Here is a 17,485-nt window from a genome sequence, read left to right as displayed (position 1 = left end):
AAGCCTTAGGGCCCTTTTCCACTGCAAAGCGTAAATGCATGCGTTTGCGTTTTTGACCTATTTTGATGTGCGTTTTTCATGCATTTGCCTTTCTGTTTTTCTGATTGGCAAGTGTTGTCTTGATTATTGAAAATAGATATTAGTGGTTAAACCAAAACAAAACGCAAACACATTTCTATGCGTTTTTCATTTGTTCCTATACATTACATTGAAACACAAAACACATAATCGCACAGACATGCGTTTGCGGTTTTTTAAAAATCGGAAATGCAACAGTGGAAAAGGCCACCTGAGATTCTGATTTTAAACAGGCTGCACTTAAGAATCAGCAAATGCATGCGTTTTGCGTTTTTGGCAAGGGTTGGGTTGACACTGAAGTTAGTAGTTTTGGCCCAGCATAGAATGCAATGTTACTTTGTAATTATTCATATCTGGATTACTTGGATAGTACACTCACTTCCTGTCCCACAGTCCGTGTCACATGGAACAGGAAGTGAGGTAATAGCTCCCTGACAGGGGCACGGAGAGCAATAAAACAGAGTTTATGACTCTTTCTCACTGTACCTAGAAGTAGAAATCATTTCATGTATTTACCTGTTGATGGGCCTCTTTCTCGACATTGCCGGGGTCTTCCCCAGCTGGGGTGGTGCTCCCACTCGCTGGGGCCCTCCCTTTGTCTAGAATCAACTTTTTCAGCTCCAGGTTTTCATATCTTCAGGGAGGTCAACCAGACGAGGTGCAACCAAAAAAAGGGGGAAGATAAGAGACAAAGGAAAAGTATAAACATCATGTTATAAAGGAAAATTATAATAATCACATTATAATGTACAGTGTTATTCTGAACGCCTTCCCATTCAGTGCAAAGCATCCAAAACACAAAAGACAAAACAAAAGGCCAAGATTGCGATTGCCTTTATTTCTGCCCTTAGGGCCCACTCATACTTGAGCGTTTGGCCGCGATTTCGGCAAACCGCTCAAACGCTAGCGCTTTTTAAAAGCGATAGTGCAATGAAACCCTATGGGCCCGTTCTTACTTGGGCGATTTGCGCTAATCGCTGCAAATCGCCCAAAACCGCTAAATGCAAACGCGCAGCCTGCACTATTTTCAGGCGATTTCCGGGTGATCGCGTTTCAGTGCTATAGAAGCGATAAACGCGATCGCTAAAAAAAACGCAAGTGTGAATGGCGATTTTTTTTGCATTCAACACAAAAAAAAAAAAAGAAAAAAATTGCCAAAGCAAAACGCTAGCAAAATCGCTAGATTTTAAATGGGCCCTCAGTCCTTGCTCTGTTTGAGAAAAGAAATAGAGTTCTCATGTAAAAGGGGGTATCAGCTACTGATTGGGATAAAGTTACATTCTTGGTCGGAGTTCCTCTTTAAGACCGCGACCAAGGAGGCGGTCACTGTCCAAGTCCTCTGTTATTGTCTCTCACTGCCCCCTAGTGACAAGTGGCCAGAAATACACATTTTGCAAAAATAAATTGGCCTGGAACACCTGCAAGCCTCTAAATACAAGGGTTAAAAAAAAAAAAAGGTGAAAAGAACATATGCCACTTGCTTTTTATGCAATATTTGTTGCCTCTAGCAGTGCAGTTTCTGCAGTGCACAGTCAAGCTCACTCCTTTAGGCCTCTTCTGCTGGAGCTGTGTGCGCCATCAGCCACTTCAGAGGTTTATATCAGGTGATTGTCTGCTGTACACAGAATGAGCAGGGCGGAGCATCGCAGGCGTGGCCATTACATTACCGATGCAGTGTTTGTACTTTAAATGCTTCCATTAGCACCACTTACTAAGGCAGAAACTGAGGCGAACCATAACTAATCACTGCACTGCGTCACAATAATGGCTCGGCTCTTACTAAACCTGTCATTGGAGGGAACTCTTTCTGATTTATGGTCTGTCAGTAGCTGCAGAGAGTGAGACTACATACAGCTGCTCCTCCTGCTGCACAAAACTAGCCATGTGTTAAAGGACACCTGAAGTGAAAGAAATATGGAGGCTGCCATATTTATTTCTTTGTGGTAAAGAAGAAAGGAGGAGCACCAGCTCTGCTTGTTACGGTTTATTGCGGACACTTTGGCAGTACAGGCATACCAGTTAAGGACTAGGTGTGGATACCGGCCTGTATCCACACCTAGTCCTTAACTGGTATGCCTGTACCAGCCAAAGTGTCCGCAATAAACCTTAACAAGCAGAGCTGGTGCTGCTCCTTCCTTCTTTACCACAAATTGATCAAAGATACCTGTGAGCACAACTCTAGGGAAAGGAGCCAACACTTTGAGTCTGCGGTCAGCCAGCACCTGGTGCCAACCATCTCTAATCTCTACTGCAAAGCCATATTTATTTCCTTTCAAAGTGAACCAGAGACGAAGCACCCTCATGTATTTTACGATATATATCAGTGGGAACATTAGAGAAAACACCTACCCTGCTCTCTGTTTCATCCTTCACTGCTCAGCCTTCTTGTTATCAGCCCTGATAAGAATCCCCCACTGAGCATTCAGTCTGGCTTTGCTCAGGAATCATTATAGCTGAGTCATAGCTGAGCCAGAAGGGGGCAGGCTTGGGCTTGAAAAGACATCAGAGGAGACAGACTCAGCTATAACTATTCCTGAGCAAAGCCAGAATTAATTATCAGTTGGGGATTTTATCAAGCCTGGAAACAAGCAGGCTGAGCAGTGAAGGATGAAACAGAGAGCAGGGTAGGTGTTTTCTCTAATGTTCCCACTGATATATATGGTAAATACATGAGGGTGCTTCATCTCTGGTTCACTTTAAGCAATACCAGTTGCCTGGCTGTCCTGCTGATCCTCTGCCTCTAATACTATTAGCCATAACCCCTGAACAAGCATGCAGCAGATAAGGGGTTTCTGACATTATTGTCACATTTGACAAGATTAGCTGCAAGCTTGTTTCTGGTGTGTGATTCAGACACTACTGCAGCCAAATAGATCAGCAGGACAGCCAGGCAACTGGTATTGTTTACGAGGAAAAAAATATGGCAGCCTCCATATCCCTCTCTTCAGTTGTTCCTTTTCACCTCCCCCAGCACGAGTATCTTAGTCCCTGTATTTACACAAATATAAACAAATACAAACACTTGGTTCTGTTTCTATTTTTAGAACAAACTAACTCTGTATCTCCATCTTGTAGCCAAAAAGTAAAACCACTTCCAAATACCCTATTATACACCTTCCCATAGAAAAATGAAATACATTTATATTATTTTTAAAAGCCCTTCGAGGTGAAATGGTTCGCCACGCAATCTGATTGGAATCTGATGAGAGAGGCATTGATTTCTACCACACACACGGCACATAATGGTTCTGATGCATTTTTAATGCAGTTTTGATTGAAAACGGTGCGATGCAGTCTTCAGTGTTTATTAGGTGCAGAAAACAAGGAGAAATTCAGATCGCCCAGCGAGCTCATGGTGAACCAGAACTCCCAGGAGTGTGTAAGGGGCTACAAAGGACCAAAAAGCCCTCTTCCTAAAATGCCATGCAAAACAAAAAAGTTTGCTTTCTTCAAACAGAAGGTATTTGCGATTATTCAAGTTGGAGTGAGCATATGATGTCTCCCACAATGCATTACTGCTGAATATGCAAATTATCCTTTGTTGTCCCTGTAAGCTAGCCACACCTCCAGAGCTGCTGGAATGCAAAGATGTGTCAGCTTGTTATTACAGAGCCACACTAATCCAACATGCATACAGACTGTTTCAGATTGGCTGATCCTCATCAGTGCATGACATGAATTATTGTGGCACTATAGGGTAGGACTTGAAACACGCAGGGCCTGATTCACAAAGCGGTGCTAACAGTTAGCACGCTGGTGAAAAGCCCTTTATCATGCCTAAACTCAGTTTAGGCATGATAAGTTTAGGCGTGATAAGTTTAGGCGTGATAAGTTTAAGCGCCAACTGGGTTAGCACCGCAGTGCACAGCTGATCAAATGTTTTACGCTAGCAAAGTCTGGTGCACTTCGCATAGAGTTTAATGGCGCTGCTTTGTGTGCGGGACTTTGCAAGCGATCTAAACTTATCTAAACTTATCATGCCTAAACTTATCAGACCTAAACTTATCATGCCTAAACTTATCACGCTTAAACTGGCTTTTCACCATCGTGGTGCAATGGTTATCATGCCTAAAGTCTCTAACTGGGTTAGCACCGCTTTGTGAATCGAGCCCGCAGAGTTACAAATTACCCAGCAAGCTCATGGTCGGATTTACAACTCAGAGGCCTGTAGGCACAGGGGTTCTGGTGACTTAAACTCCGCCCCTGAACACAGGCCACACCCCAAGTAAAAATATTTTGAACTCTGATCCCTGCCTTATATCACTAACTATCCTTAGACTCTTACACTCTAATCACTGTCTCATATCATCATTAGTGACATGAGACAAGGATTAGGGTGTAAGTGCCTGATGGGGGGGGGGCACCTCTCCCATATAAGACGCCTGTAGGCATGTGCCTAAAGTGCCCTATGGAAAATCCGGCCCTGCTCATGGTGAAGCTGAACTCCTAGGAATGTGTCAAGGGGCTACAACGGACCAAAAACCCTCTTACTAAAATGTTATGGAAAACAGAATTTTGCCTATTTAAAGAGGAACTGTGCAAAAATCTTAAAATTTAAAACACATACAAATAAGAAGTATACCGGTATTTCTTCCAGAGTAAAATGAGCCATAAATTACTTTTCTCCTAGGTTGCTGTCACTTACAGTAGGTAGTAGAAATCTGACATACCGACAGGTTTTGGGTGATGTCCATCTCTTCCTGGGGGATTCTCAGCATGGCCTTTGTTCTTTATAATGACATTCCCTGAAAAAGATTTATGCAACGATGCTGGACAGCCTCCCTGCTCGCTGTACACTTTTTTGGCAGTTGGCCGGAGCAACTGCCATTCACTAAGTGCTTTTAAAATAAAGAAAACCCTGAGAACCTCCCCCTATGATAAGATGGGCTAGTCCAAAACCTGTTGGATCTGTCAGATTTCTACTGCCTACTGTAAGTGACAGCAACATAGGAGAAAAGTAATTCATGGCTCATTTTACCCTGGAAGAAACATACTTCTTATTTGTTTGTGTTTACATGTATTTTACATTTTACAATTTTCGTGACAGAGGTCCTTTAAAATTAACAGGGACACTCCATGTAAGATGTGAAGTGAATGGCCCCCCAGAAATACCCAGCATGCCGAGCGGAGTGACAGTATAGCGGCACGCGGTGCCTCTCACCTCAACGCCTGCTCCACCTGGCTGCGCTGCTTCCAGTCCGCCTCCAGCTTAGATCGCAGATCTTCATTCTCCTTCCTCAGCTGCTCACACAACGTCTACAAGAGACCAAAAGCACCAGAAGAAAATAAGACAGGCCCACCTGCTGAGTTACCCTGCCCATTAACCATCCAATTTCCAGAAGGACTGACTGATTGAACGACTGGTCTGATTTGATTGATGGGAGCGATCGGAAAGGATCGCTCAGGCCCACTAATCAGCAAGCGATAGGCATTCCAATCGGACTAAAAGAATCGTTCCAATATTCAGATTGAAGGAACGATCCATAGAAGGATTTTTTGTAGTTGCTCGGCATCATTAACAGCACCCGATCTGATTGATCGTACGGTCGATCTCTTGTACTGTTAATGCACACCTTTAAAGCAATATTGAAGTAAAAAAAATATTTTAACTTACCCGGGGGCCTCTTGCAGCCCCCTGGAGTCATGCTGTGCCCGTGACATCCTCCTGAATCTCTCCGGTCAGCAGGTGAGACTCCCACAAAGCTGGCCCATTGCCACCAGTCCCTGGCAACTGCGCATGCACCGCCCTGATCGCACCCTGATCGTACTTCTGAGGCCAGGAGTGCTCCGTGCATGCGTTGTATAGGGATGCTCATTCGGATTCCGCGGAAATGCAATTTCCGAAATTCCGATCGGAATTTGCATTTCCGCATCGGAATGCGGAAATCGGTAATGCAAGTGTGTTAGGCGGATTTCCGCCGGAAATCGCGGAAATTTCCGCCGGAAATCGCGGAAATTCTGCCTGACTTTGACATCGATTTTCTCAAAAACTATAAGGTCTTTTTGAAAACTTTTTTTTGCATATTGTTCACAAGATTGAGTTTAATAAACCCTGAAAATTTGGTGTTTCTAGGACTTACGGGGGCTTTGCTATTAACCACTAAAGTCGGCAGATTTTTACTGTAAAGTAAAATGCAGAAAATCTGCATCTGCCTATTTTCTGCATTTATATTACAGTAAAAATCAGCCGACTTTAGTGGTTAATAGCAAAGCCCCCGTAAGTCCTAGAAACACCAAATTTTCAGGGATTATTAAACAGAATCTTCTGAATAAGATGCAAAAAAAAGTTTTCAAAAAGACCTTATAGTTTTTGAGAAAATCTATGTTAAAATCGGCCGGAATTTCCGCGATTTCCGGCGGAAATTCCGCATTGGGATGCGGAAATTGGTACCGGAAAGCGGAATCGGTAATTGGCAATGGCGGAATGCGGAATTACCGCGGAATCGGAAATTGGCATTTTCGACCATCCCTAGCGTTGTAGAGAATTTCATGGCTCGGGGGCCATGCTTGCGCAGTAGCCGGTGGCGGGACAGCTTTCCGGGGGTCGCCGCTGCTGGCCGGAGGGAATCAGGAGGATAAGGGGCCCAGGATGACTCCAAGGGGCTGCAAGATGCCCCAGGTGAGTTAAAATAAAAAAATAAATAAATGAAATTAAAAAAGCAGCATTGCCGGCTATATTTTCCCCCACTGGAGAAAACCGCACATTGCTGCCAGTGCACTGCGATTGTGCATTGGGAAGCATTATGTGCGGTTTCGTGTTGAGCCAATAGCTCAAAAACGAACCGTGTATTCCCAGTATAACACTAGATAATACTCAGCTGAAGCGGCCAAGTCTACTGTGTGGATTCCCAGTCTTATTTTTATTGCCATCAGTCATGGCACAAGAGTCAAACTGTAGAGAATGAATTCACAACACAACTCTGCTCCCTCCGGCCAGGTGTTTGGCTTGCACACGTCTCAGCGTATGAACGTCACCCGGCGATATACCTGTAACACTGACGTTCGCACGTCACATGACGATGTACCTGTAACACAGACGTGCGCACATCACGCGGCGATGTACCTGTAACACAGACATATGCATGTCACGCGGCGATGTGCCTGTAACACAGACGTCCGCAGGTCACACGGCGATGTACCTGTAACACAGACGTCCGCAGGTCACGCGGCGATGTACCTGTAATACAGACGTCCGCAGGTCACACGGCGATGTACCTGTAACACAGACGTCCGCAGGTCACACGGCGATGTACCTGTAACACAGACGTCCGCAGGTCACACGGCGATGTACCTGTAATACAGACGTCCGCACGTCACACGGCGATGTACCTGTAACACAGACGTCCGCATGTCACACGGCGATGTACCTGTAACACAGACGTCCGCATGTCACACGGTGATGTACCTGTAACACAGACGTCTGCATGTCACACGGCGATGTACCTGTAACACAGACGTCCGCACGTCACACGGTGATGTACCTGTAACACAGACGTCTGCATGTCACACGGCGATGTACCTGTAACACAGACGTCCGTACGTCACACGGTGATGTACCTGTAATACAGACGTCCGCACGTCACACGGCGATGTACCTGTAACACAGACGTCCGCATGTCACCCGGCAATGTACCTGTAACAGACGTCCGCATGTCACGCGGCGATGTACCTGTAACACAGAAACCCGCACGTCACCCGGCAATGTACCTGTAACACAGACGTCCCCACGTCACCCGGCAATGTACCTGTAACACAGACGTCCGCATGTCACCCGGCAATGTACCTGTAACAGACGTCCGCATGTCACGCGGCGATGTACCTGTAACACAGAAACCCGCACATCACCCGGCAATGTACCTGTAACAGACGTCCGCATGTCACGCAGCGATGTACCTGTAACACAGGAACCCGCACGTCACCCGGCAATGTACCTGTAACACAGACGTCCCCACGTCACCCGGCAATGTACCTGTAACACAGACGTCCGCACGTCACGCGGCGATGTACCTGTAGCACAGACGTCCGCATGTCACATGGCGATGTACCTGTAACACAGACGTCCGCACGTCACCCGGCAATGTACCTGTAACACAGACGTCCGCACGTCACGCGGCGATGTACCTGTAACACAGACGTCCGCGCGTCACGCGGCGATGTACCTGTAACACAGACGTCCGCATGTCACGTGGCGATGTACCTGTAACACAGACGTCCGCACGTCACACGGCGATGTACCTGTAACACCGACGTCCGCACGTCACACGGCGATGTACCTGTAACACAGCCGTCCGCATGTCACGTGGCGATGTACCTGTAACACAGACGTCCGCACGTCACGCGGCGATGTACCTGTAACACAGACGTCCGCGCGTCATGCGGCGATGTACCTGTAACACAGACATCCGCACGTCACGCAGCGATGTACCTGTAACACAGACGTCCGCATGTCACGCGGCGATGTACCTGTAACACAGACGTCCGCACGTCACACGACGATGTACCTGTAACACAGACATCCGCACGTCACGCAGCGATGTACCTGTAACACAGACGTCCGCACGTCACACGACGATGTACCTGTAACACAGACATCCGCACGTCACGCAGCGATGTACCTGTAACACAGACGTCCGCATGTCACACGGCGATGTACCTGTAACACAGACGTCCGCATGTCACACGACGATGTACCTGTAACACAGACATCCGCACGTCACGCGGCGATGTACCTGTAACACAGACGTCCGCATGTCACGTGGCGATGTACCTGTAACACAGACGTCCGCACGTCACACAGTGATGTACCTGTAACACAGACGTCCGCATGTCACGCGGCGATGTGCCTGTAACACAGACGTCCGCACGTCACACGGCGATGTACCTGTAACACAGACGTCCGCAGGTCACGCGGCGATGTGCCTGTAACACAGACGTCCGCATGTCACGCGGCGATGTACCTGTAATACAGACGTCCGCACGTCACACAGCGATGTACCTGTAACACAGACGTCCGCATGTCACACGGCGATGTACCTGTAACACAGACGTCCGTACGTCACACGGTGATGTACCTGTAATACAGACGTCCGCACGTCACACGGCAATGTACCTGTAACACAGACGTCCGCATGTCACCCGGCAATGTACCTGTAACAGACGTCCGCATGTCACGCGGCGATGTACCTGTAACACAGAAACCCGCACATCACCCGGCAATGTACCTGTAACAGACGTCCGCATGTCACGCAGCGATGTACCTGTAACACAGAAACCCGCACGTCACCCGGCAATGTACCTGTAACACAGACGTCCCCACGTCACCCGGCAATGTACCTGTAACACAGACGTCCGCACGTCACGCGGCGATGTACCTGTAGCACAGACGTCCGCATGTCACATGGCGATGTACCTGTAACACAGACGTCCGCACGTCACCCGGCAATGTACCTGTAACACAGACGTCCGCACGTCACGCGGCGATGTACCTGTAACACAGACGTCCGCGCGTCACGCGGCGATGTACCTGTAACACAGACGTCCGCATGTCACGTGGCGATGTACCTGTAACACAGACGTCCGCACGTCACACGGCGATGTACCTGTAACACCGACGTCCGCACGTCACACGGCGATGTACCTGTAACACAGCCGTCCGCATGTCACGTGGCGATGTACCTGTAACACAGACGTCCGCACGTCACGCGGCGATGTACCTGTAACACAGACGTCCGCATGTCACGTGGCGATGTACCTGTAACACAGACGTCCGCACGTCACGCGGCGATGTACCTGTAACACAGACATCCGCACGTCACGCAGCGATGTACCTGTAACACAGACGTCCGCATGTCACGCGGCGATGTACCTGTAACACAGACGTCCGCACGTCACACGACGATGTACCTGTAACACAGACATCCGCAAGTCACGCAGCGATGTACCTGTAACACAGACGTCCGCACGTCACACGACGATGTACCTGTAACACAGACATCCGCACGTCACGCAGCGATGTACCTGTAACACAGACGTCCGCATGTCACACGGCGATGTACCTGTAACACAGACGTCCGCACGTCACGCGTCGATGTACCTGTAACACAGACGTCCGCATGTCACGTGGCGATGTACCTGTAACACAGACGTCCGCACGTCACACAGTGATGTACCTGTAACACAGACGTCCGCATGTCACGCGGCGATGTGCCTGTAACACAGACATCCGCACGTCACGCGTCGATGTACCTGTAACACAGACGTCCGCATATCACGTGGCGATGTACCTGTAACACAGACGTCCGCACGTCACACAGTGATGTACCTGTAACACAGACGTCCGCATGTCACGCGGCGATGTGCCTGTAACACAGACGTCCGCACGTCACACGGCGATGTACCTGTAACACAGACGTCCGCAGGTCACGCGGCGATGTGCCTGTAACACAGACGTCCGCATGTCACGCGGCGATGTACCTGTAATACAGACGTCCGCACGTCACACAGCGATGTACCTGTAACACAGACGTCCGCATGTCACACGGCGATGTACCTGTAACACAGACGTCCGCATGTCACACGGCGATGTACCTGTAACACAGACGTCCGCAGGTCACGCGGCGATGTACCTGTAACACAGACGCCCGCATGTCACACGGCGATGTACCTGTAACACAGACGTCCGCAGGTCACACGGCGATGTACCTGTAACACAGACGTCCGCATGTCACACAGTGATGTACCTGTAACACAGACGTCCGCATGTCACACAGTGATGTACCTGTAATACAGACGTCCGCAGGTCACACGGCGATGTACCTGTAACACAGACGTCCGCATGTCACACGGCGATGTACCTGTAACACAGACGTCCGCAGGTCACGCGGCGATGTACCTGTAACACAGACGTCCGCAGGTCACACGGCGATGTACCTGTAACACAGACGTCCGCAGGTCACACGGCGATGTACCTGTAACACAGACGTCCGCATGTCACACGGCGATGTACCTGTAACACAGACGTCCGCATGTCACGCGGCGATGTACCTGTAATACAGACGTCCGCAGGTCACGCGGCGATGTAACTGTAACACAGACGTCCGCAGGTCACGCGGCGATGTAACTGTAACACAGACGTCCGCAGGTCACACGGCGATGTACCTGTAACACAGACGTCCGCAGGTCACGCGGCGATGTACCTGTAACACAGACGTCCGCATGTCACACGGCGATGTACCTGTAACACAGACGTCCGCGCGTCACCCGGCGATGTACCTGTAACACAGATGTCCGCAGGTCACACAGCGATGTACCTGTAACACAGACGTCCGCATGTCACGCGGCGATGTGCCTGTAACACAGACGTCCGCATGTCACACGGCGATGTACCTGTAACACAGACGTCCCCACGTCACGCAGCGATGTACCTGTAACACAGACGTCCGCATGTCACACAGTGATGTACCTGTAACACAGACGTCCGCAGGTCACACGGCGATGTACCTGTAACACAGACGTCCGCATGTCACACAGTGATGTACCTGTAACACAGACGTCCGCATGTCACACGGCGATGTACCTGTAACACAGATGTCCGCATGTCACACGGCGATGTACCTGTAACACAGACGTCCGCATGTCACACGGCGATGTACCTGTAACAGACGTCCGCACGTCACGCGGCGATGTACCTGTAACACAGACGTCCGCATGTCACACGGCGATGTACCTGTAACACAGACGTCCGCATGTCACGCGGCGATGTACCTGTAACACAGACGCCCGCATAGCACACGGCGATGTATCGGTAACACAGACGTCCGCACGTCATGCGGCGATGTACCTGTAACACAGACGTCCGCAGGTCACGCGGCGATGTACCTGTAACACAGACGTCCGCATGTCACGCGGCGATGTGCCTGTAACACAGACGTCCGCAGGTCAAGCGGCGATGTACCTGTAACACAGACGTCCGCAGGTCACACGGCGATGTACCTGTAACACAGACGTCCGCAGGTCACACGGCGATGTACCTGTAACACAGACGTCCGCAGGTCACACGGCGATGTACCTGTAACACAGACGTCCGCATGTCACACGGCGATGTACCTGTAATACAGACGTCCGCACGTCACACGGTGATGTACCTGTAACACAGACGTCCGCATGTCACACGGCGATGTACCTGTAACACAGACGTCCGCATGTCACGCGGCGATGTACCTGTAACACAGACGTCCGCACGTCACGCGGCGATGTACCTGTAACACAGACGTCCGCACGTCATGCGGCGATGTACCTGTAACACAGACGTCCGCACGTCACGCGGCGATGTACCTGTAACACTGACGTCCGCACGTCACGCGGCGATGTACCTGTAACACAGACGTCCGCATGTCACGCGGCGATGTACCTGTAACACAGACGTCCGCACGTCACACGGCGATGTACCTGTAACACAGACGTCCGCATGTCACGTGGCGATGTACCTGTAACACAGACATCCGCACGTCACGCAGCGATGTACCTGTAACACAGACGTCCGCACGTCACGCGGCGATGTGCCTGTAACACAGACGTCCGCACGTCACGCAGCGATGTACCTGTAACACTGACGTCCGCACGTCACACGGCGATGTACCTGTAACACAGACGTCCGCACGTCACACGGCGATGTACCTGTAACACAGACGTCCGCACGTCACGCAGCGATGTACCTGTAACACTGACGTCCGCACGTCACACGGCGATGTACCTGTAACACAGACGTCCGCACGTCACGCAGCGATGTACCTGTAACACTGACGTCCGCACGTCACACGGCGATGTACCTGTAACACAGACGTCCGCATGTCACACGGCGATGTACCTGTAACACAGACGTCCGCACGTCACGCAGCGATGTACCTGTAACACTGACGTCCGCATGTCACGCGGCGATGTACCTGTAACACAGACGTCCGCATGTCGTTCTTATTCACTTTGCTTGCCAAGCGGTTAAACTCCAGCGCCATGCGGCTCATGTGAGTGAGGAGACGGCTCTGGTCGGGCTCTTCGGCGAACATGCTGAGCGAGCTCTCCATGCGCTGCAGGTGATGGTGGAGGGTGTCTTCCTCGTGTTGTACGGTCGGGCCCGGGTCCTAAAGCAAAATATCCCAACCACAGTTAATTAGGAGACAACAATTACTGTTTAGACCATACATGTCAAACTCCGGCCCGTGGGCCAAATCTGGCCCTCGGAGCCATCAGATTTGGCCCTCATATAACTTCAAAAAGACAGGAATACGTGGGCACCAGATCATTTAATTCCAGGAGAATAGTACATAACAGGTTTAGATGAAAAGTTGTAAATACATCCCCATCCGTAGTAGCGGACAGTCACAGTGGGGTTACGTGTAGTCGGTTGACCCTAGATTTGGCCCTCAGGTGGTTTCCCCACTTTGCATGATGTTTGGCCCACTTAGAACCACCAGAGCGCCTATATTGGAGGGTAAGCCCGAGATCACCAGGGAAGCCATATGGGGAAGGGGAAAGCCCTAGGCACCAGGAAACTGTATAAGAGAGGGAGTAGGGGCCACTACACTTCATGGAACTGTATAGGGGAGGGAGAACCACTAAACACCAGGAAACTGTATAGGGGAGGGAGAACCACTAAACACCAGGGAACTGTATAGATGAAGGCCACTAGACACTAGGGAACCGTATAGGGGAAAGAAGGGGGCATTAGACATTAGGGAACTTTATAAGGGAGGGAGGTGGACACTAGACATTGAGGTTGGCCAGCGACTTGGTCCAAGAGCTCAACTTTGGCCCACTTTGTATTTGAGTTGGACACCCCTGGTTTAGACACATTTGCAGTTAGGAAAACTTGATGCAATTGCAGACATGGTTTTGCATCACACTCAGGAAAACCATTAGCCTGCCAATAATCTGTACTCCAAGGCATTGTTGACATGATTGCAAAGAAATGTCATTTTAGCTGAGGTCAATGATTCATAACTGTCTGCAAATAAAAATGGAAAGACATTTCTGTCACTGTAGGAAACCGGCTGTTGACGTCCGTGGCACAGGACTATAGGGGAAAAACCAACTGTAAACGTCCGTGGCACAGGAATATAGGGGAAAAACTAACTGTAGACGTCCGTGGCACAGAAATATAGGGGAGAAACTAACTGTAGACGTCCGTGGCACAGGAATATAGGGGAGAAACTAACTGTAGACGTCCGTGGCACAGGAATATAGGGGAGAAACTAACTGTAGACGTCCGTGGCACAGGAATATAGGGGAGAAACTAACTGTAGACGTCCATGGCACAGGAATATAGGGGAGAAACTAACTGTAGACGTCCGTGGCACAGGAATATAGGGGAGAAACTAACTGTAGACGTCCGTGGCACAGGAATATAGGGGAAAAACTAACTGTAGACGTCCGTGGCACAGAAATATAGGGGAGAAACTAACTGTAGACGTCCGTGGCACAGGAATATAGGGGAGAAACTAACTGTAGACGTCCGTGGCACAGGAATATAGGGGAGAAAGGTCAGTTTAGACTTACCTGGTAAAGATGTTTCTAAACATCTCAGTGTACGGCAGGAAAAGGAGAGACTCCAGGCTCCTCCTCCAAGGGAAACACAATTGACAAGAAGTTTAAAAGGCCCCCACCCCCTGCTACCCTCAGTATCTAGACAAGAAATCCGGCCAATGAGACACCCAAACGTGACCCAGACTCCTGTCTACAGCTCAATCCACACCAAAACAGTGCAAAAAAAGTCAGGAAGAAAGGATAGAAGGCAGCATAGAGGGAGGGATGTAGTATGCCGTACACTGAGATGTTTAGAAACATCTTTACCAGGTAAGTCTAAACTGACCTTTCTCTAACCATCTCAGTGTACGGCAGGAAAAGGAGAGATAGGCGAGTAACCCCCTACTCACATGAGGGAGGGACTGCTGCCTGAAGCACCTTTCAACCAAAATGTTGGCACTGACTGAAGAAGATTCCCATCTAAAATGCATATCTGGACCAATCAGTCTTTGGTTCTCCCAAAAAGCTTAATCGCTTCACACAAGATACTGAGGGTAGCAGGGGGTGGGGGCCTTTTAAACTTCTTGTCAATTGTGTTTCCCTTGGAGGAGGAGCCTGGAGTCTCTCCTTTTCCTGCCGTACACTGAGATGGTTAGAGAAACTAACTGTAGACGTCCATGGCACAGGAATATAGGGGAGAAACTAACTGTAGACGTCCGTGGCACAGGAATATAGGGGAGAAACTAACTGTAGACGTCCGTGGCACAGGAATATAGGGGAGAAACTAACTGTAGACGTCCGTGGCACAGAAATATAGGGGAGAAACTAACTGTAGACGTCCGTGGCACAGGAATATAGGGGAGAAACTAACTGTAGACGTCCGTGGCACAGGAATATAGGGGAGAAACTAACTGTAGACGTCCGTGGCACAGGAATATAGGGGAGAAACTAACTGTAGACGTCCATGGCACAGGAATATAGGGGAGAAACTAACTGTAGACGTCCGTGGCACAGGAATATAGGGGAGAAACTAACTGTAGACGTCCGTGGCACAGGAATATAGGGGAGAAACTAACTGTAGACGTCCGTGGCACAGAAATATAGGGGAGAAACTAACTGTAGACGTCCGTGGCACAGAAATATAGGGGAGAAACTAACTGTAGACGTCCGTGGCACAGGAATATAGGGGAGAAACTAACTGTAGACGTCCGTGGCACAGGAATATAGGGGAGAAACTAACTGTAGACGTCCGTGGCACAGAAATATAGGGGAGAAACTAACTGTAGACGTCCGTGGCACAGGAATATAGGGGAGAAACTAACTGTAGACGTCCGTGGCACAGGAATATAGGGGAGAAACTAACTGTAGACGTCCGTGGCACAGGAATATAGGGGAGAAACTAACTGTAGACATCCGTGGCACAGGAATATAGGGGAGAAACTAACTGTAGACGTCCGTGGCACAGAAATATAGGGGAGAAACTAACTGTAGACGTCCGTGGCACAGGAATATAGGGGAGAAACTAACTGTAGACGTCCGTGGCACAGAAATATAGGGGAGAAACTAACTGTAGACGTCCGTGGCACAGAAATATAGGGGAGAAACTAACTGTAGACGTCCGTGGCACAAGAATATTGGGGAGAAACTAACTGTAGACGTCCGTGGCACAGGAATAGAGGGGGAAAATCAACTGTAGACGTCCGTGGCACAGAAATATAGGGGAGAACCCAACTGTAGACGTCCGTGGCACAGGAATATAAGGGGAAAACCGTCTATAGACAACCGTGGCACAAGAATATAGGAGGAAAACCGGCTGTAGACGTCCGTGGCACAGGGCTATAGGGGGAAAACCGGCCGTAGACATCTGCGGCACAGGAATATAAGGAGAAATGCCTATAGAGGTCTGTGGCAGGCAGTCGTTTGTAATAATACAACTTTATATGTCTGTGGCACATGGATGTGAAAACACAGAACACCTATAGACGTCCACAGCAGTCTTGGGGCCGTTGTTGTTTTGTTTTTTTACTATGAAACATGATCACAGTTGCAGTTGCGCAGCAATTGCGTTTCTTGCTATTTCTACCATCGCAATTTTGCAGTGATCTAATTGCTAGCAAACCCATTTCAAACCAGATGGAAGCTAGTGGAAAAGGGCCTTTAGGGTTAAATGTGTTACAAGTGTACTCTAAACTTATTGAAAACTCCCAGGACACTTTCTAGACATAAGAGCCATCATTGATCCAGGAAATATTTCTAAGAAATAATTAGAAAATGAACATCCTCACCAAGTACAGCACTTCTGCCTTTTACTGACGTTCTGTCAGAGATCAGTGAAACCACTTCAACAAAAACACTCGCATCAAATTGTTTGTATGGAACTTCCTGTATGAATTCAAGACCAACAAAGATCAACCAACATCAACAAGGAAAGCCAAATACAGCAGAGGAGCCAATCTATCATGTCTCAAAAAAGCTATACACATTTTCATTGTGAAATCGTGGAAAACCCCTGATTCGCCCTCCCAGCATAGAGGCTGTCATAATCCAGACTTAGAAAAATGCTCCTCTGATCACGGCAACGGGCTGAACGTTAAACATGGTTACAGCATTTCTACAGAACAGAAGATCTAGTAAAGTGGTTCTCAAGGATTTTTACATATTGTAATAAACAGCTGTATAAAAAGTTTCTGTAGATACTTCTATTTGCTCTCACCTAACCTCAATGGTCGTCCAGAGGGAGTCGTTTGGCTTCCCCCGGTAGTGCCGGGCTACGGCTACCACAGCAATCGGTGAGAGAGGGAGTGGCTTGGACTGTCTTGGAGCCATAGCTTGCTTAGTGAGGGGAAACAAGCTGGAAAAACACAATTGGCAAAATTTAAAAGGACCTTTG

General features: G+C 49.0%; 1 protein-coding gene across 3 annotated transcripts in view; it reads right to left on the bottom strand.

Moving 5' to 3' along the window:
* The window catches only part of TNIP1 (TNFAIP3 interacting protein 1), a 167,037-nt gene that overhangs the window by 51,956 nt on the left and 97,596 nt on the right, over positions 1–17,485 (bottom strand). For all 3 annotated transcript variants that reach the window (XM_068278378.1, XM_068278376.1, XM_068278377.1), the window contains exons 6-8: positions 13,020–13,214; positions 5,240–5,334; positions 595–712 (exon numbers count right to left, since the gene is read on the bottom strand). In XM_068278378.1, coding sequence (XP_068134479.1) covers positions 595–712; positions 5,240–5,334; positions 13,020–13,214 — 408 coding nt within the window. The remainder of the gene's footprint in view (positions 1–594; positions 713–5,239; positions 5,335–13,019; positions 13,215–17,485) is intronic.

The sequence above is a fragment of the Hyperolius riggenbachi genome, chromosome 3, assembly GCF_040937935.1.
Source record: "Hyperolius riggenbachi isolate aHypRig1 chromosome 3, aHypRig1.pri, whole genome shotgun sequence".
Classification (NCBI taxonomy): Eukaryota; Metazoa; Chordata; class Amphibia; order Anura; family Hyperoliidae; genus Hyperolius; species Hyperolius riggenbachi.
Note: the sequence above shows the minus strand (reverse complement) of the source record. Positions and strands in the feature narration are given on the sequence as shown.